Raw genomic sequence first — 14,362 nt, 5'->3', positions numbered from 1 at the left:
ATAGAGGTTATAAGGATTACAATTAGATCAATTGAGATAGATGAAGTGTATCATTTGTTATGCACACAAATGATTAACACTTAATTAGGCATTATTATGAAGGGAAAAAAAAAGAGTTTTAAGCTAATAATGGAGTCTATCTCAATTGTTCGATTCATACAATGACTAACACTCAATTGTGCATTATTATGGAGGATAAAAAGGGAGGTTCAAACTAGTAATTGAGTACTAATCAACCTACAAGCTTGAATATATGCTAAGGTCCTTGTCAAGAGGCTAACAGACCTTCTCTAGCGTTTTTACTTTCTAAGGTCATAAGGGTCAAGTTAAGCATGTGACAAGTTTTGAAAGTTAACCATGAGATGAAGAGGTGGAAAAATTGAAAGAACATTGGTAGAAACAAAAATGCCCCCTTTGGACAATTTTAGCAATGAAAAATGCTCAATGGAAGGGTGCTCGAATTATTTAAAGCTTAATGCTAGAATTAACATATCCATCAAATCAATGAAGAGTGCTTTACCCCTAGATGTCTAGTCACTTGTTGTGCTCCAACGTATTTTGGGGAGAACCAGCTAGCTCTAAGTTTGAGTGGCATTTCACCCTTAATCACAACTCATTCGCTTATTCTTCAACATCAGTTGATTTGGACCTCTACTTGGTTTCACCCAAGCTTCATCCTAGTTATGAATATATCACTTAGGTTCGGGTTCATAAGCAATGACAATTGTTCTATGAAGACTACAATTACTTCATTCAATAATTATTTGATCAAACTTTAATGTCATGATATTAATTATGATGGTTACATGTATTGAAAGAGATCAATTAATTTAAAATCATATTTCAAAAATTAAGCCATAAAAGAAATAAAGACAAAGGAATTTTCTAAAATATTTAAAATTAAGATTTAAGAAGTGAAACATATTGGTTTTGTGATTATATGGATAAGTCAAATAATGACGAACTGTAAATAAAAAAAATAAAAAAAAATCATTTTCTCAAAATTTTTAAATTTTGATAAGAATTGAAGAACACTAGGTAAGATTTTGTTTTTTCTTTCATATAAAAGTTCCTATATGCTAGATAAAAATAAAAATCGGAAAGTATGATGGTAACATTTTGTGGAAAAAGAGAGAAAAAAGAAAAAAAAATTACAACCATAATTAAATTTGTACTCATGGAACATAATCGAAAAAATTATCTTTTCAAAAATGGATATTGGGTTAAGAGGTTTAGAATAATCCCTAATTAAAAAAAATCTTTTTTTAATGACAAATTAATCTGAGTTAAATTCATAATAAATAAAATTTAATAAAAAAGAATATTGGAGTGAGAATGAGTAGATGTGTTATAGAGAAATGGTGACATAAAGAGGAGGATTTAAGTGGAAAGATACCGTGTTTGGAGGCCGAGAAAATAAAGAAGGACAAAATTGTTTGGAAAACAAAAAAAGAAAAAAAGAAAAAAAAAGGGAAATGAAAAAGAAAGGTCATTTCGGGAGAGGTTATTTTAACAGGTTTGAGTGTCATTTCTACAAATCCCTGCCCTGTGAATCACCGAAATCTTCCTAAACTCCATTCCTAGTAGTTATTCACCAATGTTCCGTTTTCTCCTCAACTCCAATTCAACTCTTCTTCGCATCTTCTCCTTCAGACCGCTCTCCTCCGCCACCGCCACCTCCACCGTAGATTACCTCACAAATACCCTGGGCTTTGCCCGCGAGTCTGCCGTCGCTGTCGCCGAGGAACTCAACATCAAAACCACCACCAGGCCCGATTTAGTTGTCCAACTTTTCAAAAGCTACGGTTTCACCCCAACTCACATCGCCACCATCGTCTCCAAGCACCCTTCTCTCCTCTTAGCCGACCCAGTTAAAACCCTCGCACCCAAGCTTCAATTCTTTTCCAATAATGGGGTCTCTGGTTCTGCCCTCGTCCACATTGTCTCCGCCGACCCTGTGATACTCAGACGAAGCTTGCAGAACCAAATCATCCCCTGCATTTCCTTCCTCAAAAAGGTCTTACCCACCGATCACAAAATCGCGTCTCTCCTCACTGCCAAGCGCGGCACTTGGGTCGTCCACAAGTTTTCTGAAAAAATGGTGCCAAACATCGAGACTCTGCGAAGCCATGGCGTGCCGGAGTCGAATATTTTGCGGATGCTGATCTTGCGACCGCGGACACTGTCGTTCAATACTGGTGCGTTTAAGGGCATCCTTAAGAGGGTTAAGGAAATGGGCTTTGATGAAAACGGTTTGATGTTCATTCATGGGGTGTGCACATTATGTGGAATGAAGAAGGCAAAATGGGAGTCAAAAGTGAGTGTCTTCAGGAGTTTTGGTTGGGGGGAGGAGGAGGTTATAGCGTTATTTGTGAAGCAGCCCAAGTTTATGAACTCCTCAGAAGCAAGGATCAAGAAATCCTTGGATTTTTTTATGAATGAGTTGCATTGGATGCCAGAGGATATTTCCAAGTACCCAATTGTGCTGTTCCTTAGCTTTGAGAAGAGAGTGGTCCCCAGGTCTCGTGTCCTTCAGCTTCTGATTGAAAAGGGTCTTGTGACTAGAAGGAGTATGGGGAGGGCATTGATAATCCCTGAAGATCAATTCTTGAAAGTTTTTATGTCCAGTTATGAAAAGAAGATCCCAGAGCTGTGGGAGATTTACCAAAGTAATAAAGTGGGATTGCCACAGTCAGCAGTTTCAGTTTGAGTGGGGCTTGCAGCTACAATTTAAGTAAGACATGTATTATTAAAAAATTTTGTTGTCTATTCTTGAGTATCATTAGATTTATATGGGTATTTGGAAAAGGATTTGTATCTTTATTGTTCAATGATATTTGTTCTAAAAATGATTATCTTCAAGTAAAAATCTTCTTATCTACTAACATTAGTGATGTTGTAGATGAGTTTTTTTTTTAATTAATAATATCTAATATTCATATTATTGGATCTTTTGTTTCTAGGTCTGGAAATGAGTAACATTTAAATTTCGGTAAGAAAATGTTTACTTGAGAACTAACTTAATTCTGGACAAGCAATTTGCAGGAGTACCTCCAAAGATATTATTCTGTTTTATTTTTTCTTGAATTTATGTTTAGTAAATTTCACAATCAGAATTCTTTTTGTTTATTTTCCTTGGTTGTATATGTTGGTAAGATGAAAAAAATTTCAAGTTTCAAACACTAGAATTTTTCTTCATAATAGTTTGAGATTCTTTCTTGCTAGAGCCATAATGTAAGAGCTCAGGGACTGATCTTTTTCTAATCTGTTTAAGAGAAGCAGAAGTCTTACATGCTATTTTTGGGAGTGGAGTTTCATTTTTAAATTAAGAGTTTCACCTAATGTAGAAGATCCTGCAATTAAGGATGGTTCAGTGACAACCTATGATTCCACCTTTTTTAATCTCGCCTTTGAGCCAACTAGTGCAACTATTGCAGATCTCAGCATTAGTTTCCAGAATGGCTTTATATTCATTTTAAGCAGCCATAAGGATATTCAAATTTTTGGAATTCACCCTCCTTTTTAGATGCTTGGAGGCATTTATCAAATCTGATGGCCAAGTGGGAAGCCTAGCATGTTTGTTCTAGGTCAACACCTAGGATGGAGTTTCTGCCTTAATATAATTTTAATGCCTGCTTTGTGTTCTATTCTTTTTATTTTATTTATTTTTCATTTTCTATGCATCTATTTTGTTTTATAAACTACTATTATTTTCCTAGTTTCTTTAAGTATTTGTGTGACTTTTGTAGTTGGGTGGAAGGCTGGGGTTTCAAAGGCTAATCTCTTAGGTGGCTGTAGCTAGTTAGTGGTGTTTTCTATAAGCTTGACATCAAAAAAGCTTATGATCATGTTAATGGGATTTCCTTGTTGCTAGCATGGAAAGGATGAACTTTGGCCCGAAGGGGATAGGATGGATAAAAATGATGCATTTCCTCAACCAAATTTCAATTCTTGTTAATGGGACACCTGCTGGTTTTTTTTTTTTTCAAAGTTTTAGGGATTTGAGGTAGGGAGTTCCTCTTTCCACTTTCTTGTTTGCCTTGGCCATGGATTCTCTTAGTTGCCTTTTGAAAAAGGTGGGAAAGAGGGGGTGTCATCTTGGGGTTCAAGGTGGGAGGATGAGGTAGAGGGGGGAAGAAGGTGTTTTATCTTCTCTTTGTGGATGATACTCTCATCTTTTGTGATACTAGCCAATAACAAGTGTCATCCCTTAGCTAGACTCTAGTGTGGTTTGAGGGAGTTTTTTAACTAAGAATTAATTTGGAAAAAAGTTAGCTAATTCCAATAGAAGGTGTATCAAATGTGGAAGAGTTAGCTTTAGTGTTGGGTTGGGGTTACCTACCACATATTTGGGGCACTCTATGTGCCTCTTTTAAATCAACCGTGGTGTTTGATGTGGTGGTAGAGAGGTTCAAAGAAGACATGTATTGTGGAAAAGACAATATCTTTCAAAAGGAGGGAGACTAATCTTAGTTAAAAGCACTCCATTAAGGTTGGCGATTTATTTCATATCTTTGTTCGTTATTCCTATAAAAGCGAGCTTGTGGCTTGAGAAGATTCAAAGAGACTTTTTGGGAGTGATCATTAGAAGTCAAACCACCCATTGTTAATTGGTCAATTGTCGACATGGAGAAAAAAGGGGAGGTCTTAGTATTAGAAGTTTGGATGTGCTCAACAAGGCCTTGATTAACAAATGGACTTGGAGTTTTGCAATGGAAAGGGAAGCTATTTGGAAAAGGGTTATAGTAGGGAACTTAGGGAAGAGGCAGGGGGATGAAGGTCATGCAAGGGAAAGGATAGGCATGGAGTGGGCTTGTAGAAGGCAAGTAGAGAAGGATAGGATGTTGTTAAAAGTAGGTCTTGTTACATAGTGGAGAATGGATGGGGGGTAAAATTCTTGAAGGATGGGTGGTGGGGTGAGTCAGCTTTGAGTGATTCTTTACATCTCTTTTTACTATTGCCATTGCAAAGAACTCTTAGGTGGCAAATGTGTGGGAGTAGGAGCAAGGGGATGTTTGAGCCCTTGTTTTGTTAGACAATTACATGAGTGGGAGTTTGAAAGAATGGATGAATTTCTCTTAAGATTACAAACAAAAGTTGTAAGCAAAAATGGTAGGGATAGGGTGGTCTGCTTAGGATTGAAGAGTGGCATGTTTTATAGTAAAATCCTTATACGCTTATTTGATCATGAGGAGATATGATTTCTTCTTGAAAGATATTATTTGGAACCCTTATTTATCAATGAAAGGGAGATTTTTTGTATGGAAAGCAACTAGCATCGTTACCATAGTTCAGTTGAAAAAAGAGGGTCGAACCTTGTTGAATAGATGCTTCTTATGTAAAAACTAGAAAGAATCAGCCGATTGCCTATTTCTTCATTGTACCAAGACAAGTATCTTGTGGCCACTAGTCTTCTCATTGTTCAGGGTGGAACTAGTGATACCCACTTCAACTAAAGAGACCCTTTTAAGTTGGCAGAGATCTTTTGTGGGGAAGAGAAGAAAGAAAGCATGGAGGGTTGTTGCCTTGTGCATTTTTTTGGACTGTTTGGAAGGAGAAAAATAAGAGGTCCTTCGGGGACATGGTATAAATGCATCAAATGCTAAAATTCTCTTTTTCATGTTTATTTTGGAGTGGGTTGGGATTAAATGAAGCGACAATGTCTATGGTAGACTTAGTCAATTGGTTTGGTGTTATGTAATGGGAGTTTTTTTTTTTCTTTTCTTTTTCTCTTTTTCAATCTTGCCTTTGATGCCCATGTCTACGACCAATGTACTTTAGTGCACTCTTGCTCATGGGGGCTATTAATATTATCTTTTTCGCTTGCTTATCAAAAAAAGAAAAAAAAAAAAAAAAAAAGCTTGAAGTTTGTTTGAAGGTGTAGTTGCACACACTATTGTAGCTAGAGAATTAATTTGATTCTTTTTACTGTATTAAGTCGTTGTCGGAGCTGTATAAACAGCATTTCCTCATCTTATTTTCTTATTTTCTTTTTTTTTCTTTCTTAAAAAAAATAAAAAGGAAAAGAAAATAAATAAATAAATAAATAAAGCTTGGAGATGTTGGAGATGGTGGATAATGTGGTCTAAAAGTAAATAAGGCTAGGAAATTAAGATAGCTAAAATGTGGCATATGGTTGCTCTGCAGGAGCATTTAGACCATGTTAGTGTGATAAAAATAGAATTGTTATAGAATTAGGAATTGGAATTAGATTAGGTTATGCATTTAAGTTTCCTATGCTAATTAAGTCTAATTTATATTATATTATGATTTTGTTATATTGGCAAGTTTCCGATGCTAATTAAGCCTAATTTATATTATATTATGATTTTGTTATATTGGTTTCTACTTGATTTAGAATTCTAGTTTATGTTTCTCATTAGGAATAATTTCATTATGATTAGGATTGCTTTCCTATTATATTTTGGATCATGATTAGTCTATAAATATGTAAAATTGTAGACAATTATTTGTTCATTATTCACTCAATTAAATTATTTGCTTAGAAACTCTCTGGAATTTATAAAAGAACAGTTTTTTGTTCCTTTCTTTATTCTCACTTTCCCTTTCTTATTCTGCTGCTCAAATTGGTATCAAAAGCCCAAGAAAACCATAGATCTATACTATGTTTGGATGTGGTAGAGGCGTGGTGAAAGAGAATACCAAAACCAGCAATGAAAAAGGACTAAGATGGCTTCAACAACATGAAATGAAGGAAGCACATATGGAGAGTCCAGAAGGCAATTGTAAATGCTTGGACATACTGAAAGGTAGTCATGAGGATAAAACTTTTGAAGTAGAAAAAAATGATTCCATGATGCCAGACAAAGAGATAGCAAAGAGTGGAGTTGGTTGAGAGATAAATTGGTTTGTGCGCTTGGTTTGGAGAAGGGAGAAATTAGAATCGAAGTTGTGGATATGTTTATAGATGATTCACACTAAAGATTATTTGGATTGGGAAGCAAGTTTGGAGAACTATGTGAGCGAAAATCTATGGTTGGATAGAGTGAATTGTTTTTTGTAAAGCTTAGATTGAGGGTACTGCACTTCAATGGTGGAAGAGAGTTAAAGAGCAACATCTTCGACAAGGCAAACTGGAAATCAACGCATGGGAACATATGAAAGCAAAGATGTGGAAACAATTCCTCCCAGTATATTATTCTATGGACTTGTATATGTGACTCCACTCATTGAAACAAAGAGGTTCTTCAGTTGACTTTTGAGTTTAATAATCTCTCGATTCTGGTTGGTTTAGATGAGAGTAATTAACGAATGACATCTTGTTACTTTGTGGGCTTGAATTGAATGAATTAGAGATGAAATGGAAGTGGTTTGTTTGTTCAACTTGGAAGATGCCCGACAACATGCCTCAATGGCCAAAAAGATGGAATCGTGAGGTACAGGAAAACCTATATTTAGGTGCTTTGGTGGTAATGAGATTATTGTTTCAAAAAGAGATTGTTGAAAAGTGAAGTTGCCCTTTGAAAAGCATTCTACCCATTGCAAAATTGCATGGTTTCAAAAGGGAAACAAGATGTTAGTTATTTCCTGTTGTGTAGTGAAGTTTACTATGAGGGATGTTATTTATGATGATGCTTGGTGAGATGTTGTACCTGTGGATGCTTGTCACATTCTGTTAGGAAGAATGTGGCTCTATGTCAAAGGCATGTTTCATCACAATAAACCCTGCACATTTTCATTCTACAAAGATGAAAAGAAGTTTGCATTGCAGCTTCATAAGGAAGAATATGCTAATACCTCCAAAACAACCACATCAACATAATAGATGTATGAGTGATGTGAATCAGAAAAAGATGATGCTGACAGCAAATATACTGTCCTTAAAGAGATACAATAGTAAGAGTATATGGCTTGCTGAACATAGTTGAGAAGGATGAAATGACTGAAATATACATGTCGAAGCTGAGTCCCTACCTGGAGAAACTGATGCAGGATCATTTAAGAATACTAAGGCCAGGCCCCTTTAGTGTAGTAAAATATAATTGTTTTGGAATTGGCAATTACAATTAGAATAGGTTGCCATATATCCAAGTTTCCTATTTTGAATAGGCTTTATTTATATTCTGACTAGGATTTATCATATTGGTTTCTGCTTTATTTAGGATTCTAGTTTATGTTTCCTATTAGGAATAATTCCATTATGATAAGGATTGTTTTCCTATTATATTTAGAATTAGGATTATAAACAATTATTTGTTTATTATTCATTCAATAAAATTATTTGTTTAGATACTTCCTCTCTGGAATTTATTCCAGGAGTTGTTTTTTATTCCCTCTTTCCCATTCTTTTTCCACTAAGTCAAGCTGTCCTTTTTGTGCAAGCATTTTTTAAATGAGATGGAAGCCCATATGGAGATTTTGGAAGATAATTATGAGCTTTAGACTTATTGGACAGTAGGGTTGGATATGAATTGAAGATGGTTTTGTGAATTTAGATTTCCTACCGATCCACAAAATTTAAGATTTCCCACTAATCCATGATGACTACTCTGATTATATTGATAAAAAAAAAAAATGACGATTACTCTTATTGTATGAATGTGTGAGTTCTAATCTTTTCGTCCATTGATGATGAACATGTCAAAGATTGGGTTGCAATACTTCTTCACTATGATGAACATCTGAAAGATTGAGTTGTAATTTCTTAGATGTACAAAAGATTGTCTTGAAAATAAAGCATTTCTAGAAGATTGTTTTGTGGGCTAGGATTCTCCACCAATGCAAATGAAGGCAAAAAATGAAAAATAAAAAATCAAGGTAAAAGAAAAAGAAAAATGGAGGGGAGGGGTGAAACTTTTTGAATTGAAAAAGAAAAAAAAAAAAGTAAATAAGACTAAATGAAAATTTAAAAAAAAGAAAAAAAAAGAAAATTAAATATAAATATGAACTGAACTTGATTTTATTTCGACTACAGTGCCAGAGATTGGGAGGAAATTAATAAAACTCAACTACATTGCCAGGGATTGATACCACAGCAAAGGTATTGATTTTATCTTGATACAACATCTCAGTACCCAACTAACAAGTGCTACAAAACTCTCACCTTCTACCACTATTCGACATTTATTGATATGATTTCAATACATCCTTCTCCTTATCAATTATTCATGACTATGCTATAGCTGTATATCTATCCTGGTGTCAAAATTTGCCCTCAACACCAACTACCAAATCTTGTCTTTTAGTTCATGATTTCTCCTGTCTCTTCATCTGGTTCTTGCCTTGCTTATAGAAGTGTGAGAAGACTATTGAAAGGAAGGTCAATGTTGAGGAGGAGAATTGAAGAAGCAACACGAACATTCAGAGGAGAGCACCACCAGTATTGTCACCCACCTCCACCTTGCTGGAATTTAAAGTTGACCACCACCCCTTTCATCAATCAAGATCCAATATTGTTGTTGGTTACCACCACTAAAGAAGAAGAAATCTGGGCTTGAAAGGCAGCAACAATACCACCATTTGACAGATATAAAAGGGGGAGCAATCCTCCCATTTGGGCTTGTGAAGTGTTTTGATGAGTAGGTTGTAAGGTTAATACTTATGTTTGGAGCTTATTGTCACTTTTGAGTGCTTATTTTTGGCTTTCTACTTACTTAACATTCAATATGATTATAATTTTTTTTTTTTGGTTGAATATTTTGGTGATATATATTACAATATCTAGATATATTGTGGTTGCAGCTATAATCTCTAGTGTGCTATATCTTTACTATTTTTCTGTAATTTTTCATTGGAGCCCACAAATATTTGCCCCATGGAGGCACTCTTGGAATGGATTTTCTAAATTACATCTCTAACAACTATACACTGCACTTAGTGCTAACTGGAAAAGCAATTGGAAAGGAGTACCATTTATTATCATTCACATCCAGTGTTCAATTGCTGAATTAGATGGTACACATGCATATGGGATATAAGATAAGATTCCAATCCTTATTACATTATGTAAGTCTGATAAGGCAATTTCCTTGCTCAACAGTTTAGTAGCTTAACTGGAGACACAATTTTATTCAGGGTGTACAGCTCTTATTCCCCTACCATCTTCTGCAATCCAGCTACAGTTTGGATTCCAATGCTTTGGGTATATTTTTTCTAGCAGGAAGTCGTAAATGTTCAAAATCCGGAGCTTCAACTTTGGCGAAGTAATGATCAACCATTTCGTCGCTAACTAGCTCCAGTTTTGAAGGCTCCCACTGTTGGAAAAGAGGAAAAGAGCAAGTATGTGTTACTTTCAAGCACTATAATTAGAGAGGTTGATGTATAAAGGAAGAATATTTTTCTCTACTAGTATAATGAATGTCCTATAGCTCAAAAGGACCAGGGGGTCCAGGACTAACCCAAAAACATTTCTTTACCAAATCAGTACAATATGAGATTTTAAAGAGATTATAATAGCCCAAAACAAAGTATATCTATTCCCTAATGTCTACCCAAAAATTCTGTCAAGCAATAAATCCCAATATAACAATCCAAGCATTCAGATGTGATGTAAATGTACAACTGTCAGAAACTACCGCTTATGAGATACAGTATAACCTCCCATGGCATCTAGTTCAGGTCCATGAGTATCATTTTTCCAAAGCTTTACTCCAAGCCATTCCACCAACAAATTCATTTTGTAAAATTCGTTTTTATACAAAGAAAACCATTTTGAAAAGTATGCTAACATCATTTTTGCCTTTGTCAATTAAAAATTAAAGTTATTTACCATCGACAAGGTGTGTTTAAAGAGGATTGCTAGTATAGATGTTAGGGATGACAATGGGGTATATTTTTTTGGATACCTGCCTTCAATGAGATAGGTTTGAAATTTAAATAAATAAGTTTTGGATGAGTCTGATATATATATATATATTTTATTTAAAAAAAGGGGCAGGTTTAAGAATTACCTTATCCCATCTTGCCTTGTCTTATTTAATTTTTTTAATTGAGGTAGAGATAAGAATTATTTTGAATAAACGGGATAAGGTTGGATATGAGTGACCCATTTTGAACCTGACCCATTATCATCCCTAATAGATGTTTCATTGCAAAATCTTCAAGAATAGTGCATAGATTGCGCGATCCTTGTGGCTTTAAGAATTAATTGCAACTCAACCTTTTGGAGTAAAATTTTGAATAACAACAAAGGATACAAAAACCTAGCAATCTTTAGCTTTGGAAATTATAGGTCGAAACCTAAGTGCAAAAGACCCTAACCCTAAAGAGTACTAATGCTCCTTTATTATCTTTATTTTAAAACCTTTTGATGTGGTAAGTAGTTAGGTGATGATTAAAATGGAAAAATTAAATGAAAAGTCAAGAAATACAAAATCTTTTGCTCAACCCATTGCATCTTCTGCTACCTAGCAAGGTGATAAAAAAAATGGTAGAAGGTTTTGGAAAATAAAAGTAGTTTTCCAACCTCAAATGCCCCTTGAAATGAATGATTAAGAATGTTGTTAACTAAGGTGGTGTTTGTTTTTTGGCTGAATAGAAAAAGTTAAAATATTTGGCTTTTTCTATTCAGCTAAAATAACCTGTTAATATCATTTAACTAAATTGAACATATTGATAACAAGTTCACTTTAGTTATGTTGGATGATGTTAACAGGTTAATTTTAGCCGAATAGTTTAATGCTAAATCAAACTCTTAAGTCGCTGGCTCAAGTAAGCCATGGACAAGATAAGCCAAAAATGTTTCTTCTTGCATAACTTTCATACCACAAACAACTAGCTACTTCACCGTGCAGCATCAGCAAGACTAAGGGTAACTCAAGGCAATAACAAATCAAAGTGACCAAAAATCTAAGCATAAGCAAACTCAAACAAATAACTAGTCAAAGGATTTCTGAAAATTTTCAAATTCCGGAATCAATGCCAGTTCTATCTGAACAATTTGCACTTTTCCCAGGACCATATGGATAGAAGAGGATGAAGAACATCCAATACATGGGAAAAGTAAATAAAAAGGTGAATTTGAAACATCAGTTTCCAGTTTTTTAGTTAATGTTGAGAACACTAGAAACATGTAAACAGTTTGTCAAACAAATTCTAAACATTTGAACACACCCCTATATACATGTATATTCATTTTTTGAGCAGTGAAGGAGCATTATTTCTCTGCTTGACATGCAGTGTTAGTCCAAATCTCAACAAACAAAGTCTCTATGAAATAACCCTCAATTAAATTAGCAGAGTTGAGATTATTTGCAGGTATTCTCAGTTAGAAGATGGTGCAAGTGGCATGAGTGACACCATTTTTTTTGATAACGCTTGAACTTTGGTACTATAAAATGGGACTAAGATAGGGTGAAATGGCACAAAGTGTTGTGTGGTGCCATCTTGGTGCCATTATAGAGAGCAATCATATGCTTCCTTCAGTAGTTTTCTTATATTTCATCAAATTTCCAGAAATTTTCTTCTAGAAAAATATGTCCAAATCTTATGAAAATTGTTGAGATTAATCTTGAATGAGATTAGAATTTAATAACCTTTATTGACCCATTTGGACATATTTAATCCCCTCAACCAATCTTAAACTTAGGTTTGGTCAAAATAGAGTAGTGCCACCAAACTTTATGCACCTTTGCTCCTTTGGCTCTACTCTTACTCCCTTCTTGCCTCCCAAAGGTCTCAAAAAGTTCCCATGACCATCCTTATTCATCTAAATAGCTGCAAACATCAAGGGCTAAAGGGAAAATATGAGAAAGTCAGGCAGTCGGACATATTAGGGGTGTTATAATTAACTTGTTGGAGTATGTGTTTAGTAATAAAACCAAGCCTAAGACACGATTTTACCCTCATAATCATGCCATATATGACATCTATCACAATAAAATACTCAATCCTTTGGTGCATCTATCCTTTCTTCGAAGAGTTAAATCTTTTAGATGATGGCATCATCTATCCTATCTTTGATAGCACTTAGGTGAGTTGTAATCAAGTACTACTAAAGAAAAGTGGAATTACAGTGATTAAAAATGAGAAAAGAGAACTCATACTAGGAATACCTACCACTAGATATATTTTTTATATTGACTAAAGGAGCTTGAACATTATGACTAAAGGAACTTTAAGATTGGTGTTAGGTCATATCATCTCTAAGGAAGGAATCAAGGTTGATCAAACTAAAGTGGAGTTGATTGTGAAGCTTCCACCTCGTGCAATGTTAAAGAAGTAATACAATTCCACGTGCAAGTTTTTATTGAAGATTCATAAAGAATTTCTAAAAGATCTCTTAGACACACTATATGATCTATTGTTGAAAGAAGTTGAATTCAAGTAGACTAATCCATGCCAAAAGACTTTTGATATGTTAAAATTGCTACTGACATTAATGCCTATTGTGAGACCCCCTAATTGAGCATTAACCTTTGAAATCATGCGTAATGAAAATGATTATTCCCTTAGGGCAATTCTAGTCCAAAAGAAGAAAGTAAACCATATGTGATCTACTATGTCAAGAAAATATTGAATGAAGCATAGAAGAACTTTGCCGTAATTAAATTGCTTGCTTTGGTATTTGCATTGTATAAGTTAAGAACATACAAGCTTGGGACTTCTACAGTGGTGTTCATAGGCCACTCAACTCTTAAATATCTCTTAAGTAACAAGGACACTAAGGCTAAGCTCATTCCATGGATCCTTCTATTGCAAGAGTTCAATTTTCAAATAAAAGACGAGCAAGGTATAGAGAAAGTGGTTATAGATCATCTCTCTAGGGTGAAAATTGATTTAGCATTTCACAGAACTCAGATTAATGGCACATTTTTTTTTATGATGCACTCTTTGCTTTGGAGAAACTCCTATGATATGCCAATATAGTGAATTATCTCGAAATTGAAAGAATGCCTGATGATTGGACCCGAGATAAGAAGGGGTACTTCTTGTTAAGGTCCAAACACTTCATTTGTGACAATCTTTACTTGTATAAATATTGTCTAGATCCAGTTATCAGGAGATGTATAACTGAAGAAAAGCAGAGAAGTATTCTGAAGATGTGCTATGAAGAAGCCTGTGGAGGACAGTTTGTTAGAACTAAAACATCAACTAAGACCTTGTAAAGTGGATTTTATTGGACTTCACTTTTCAAAGACAATAATGTCTGTTGGACGAGTTTTATGCAATGGATTAGCAATGATCATGAAGTGGTGCTGAAATTTAAATTCATGGGGCTTTTCCCCTCTTCTTTTGGGAACTCATACATCCTAGTGGGGGTGAATTATGTTTCAAATTAGGTGGTGTCTGTTGTATGCAAGACCAATGATCATGAAGTGGTGCTGAAATTTATCAACAAGAATATCTTTTCTAGGTTTGGGATACCTAAAGCTATCATTAGTTATGGGGATTCTCACTTTCG

General features: G+C 34.7%; 2 protein-coding genes across 4 annotated transcripts in view; one reads left to right on the top strand and one right to left on the bottom strand.

Annotated features, from left to right (window-relative positions):
- The first annotated feature begins 1,534 nt into the window (after positions 1 to 1,534).
- LOC117928892 lies at positions 1,535 to 9,919 on the top strand. 3 transcript variants are annotated; one of them, XM_034848993.1, is made up of 2 exons: positions 1,535 to 2,734; positions 9,839 to 9,919. In XM_034848993.1, the coding sequence occupies exon 1, from the start codon at positions 1,598 to 1,600 to the stop codon at positions 2,708 to 2,710; it is 1,113 nt and encodes a 370-aa protein (XP_034704884.1). In that variant the 5' UTR covers positions 1,535 to 1,597; the 3' UTR covers positions 2,711 to 2,734; positions 9,839 to 9,919. The 3 variants fall into 3 exon arrangements, with proteins under 3 accessions (XP_034704884.1, XP_034704883.1, XP_034704882.1); XM_034848992.1 differs by lacking the exon at positions 9,839 to 9,919 and adding an exon at positions 9,257 to 9,705; XM_034848991.1 differs by lacking the exon at positions 9,839 to 9,919 and adding an exon at positions 9,254 to 9,705.
- The window catches only part of LOC117928308 (3-hydroxyisobutyryl-CoA hydrolase 1-like), a gene marked incomplete at its 5' end in the record, with an annotated part of 26,667 nt that continues 22,161 nt past the window's right edge, over positions 9,857 to 14,362 (bottom strand). The window contains one exon of the mRNA XM_034848213.1: positions 9,857 to 10,214. Within this exon, the coding sequence (XP_034704104.1) occupies positions 10,077 to 10,214 (138 nt within the window). The remainder of the gene's footprint in view (positions 10,215 to 14,362) is intronic.

This window comes from Vitis riparia, chromosome 13 (genome assembly GCF_004353265.1).
Source record: "Vitis riparia cultivar Riparia Gloire de Montpellier isolate 1030 chromosome 13, EGFV_Vit.rip_1.0, whole genome shotgun sequence".
NCBI lineage: Eukaryota > Viridiplantae > Streptophyta > Magnoliopsida > Vitales > Vitaceae > Vitis > Vitis riparia.
Note: the sequence above shows the minus strand (reverse complement) of the source record. Positions and strands in the feature narration are given on the sequence as shown.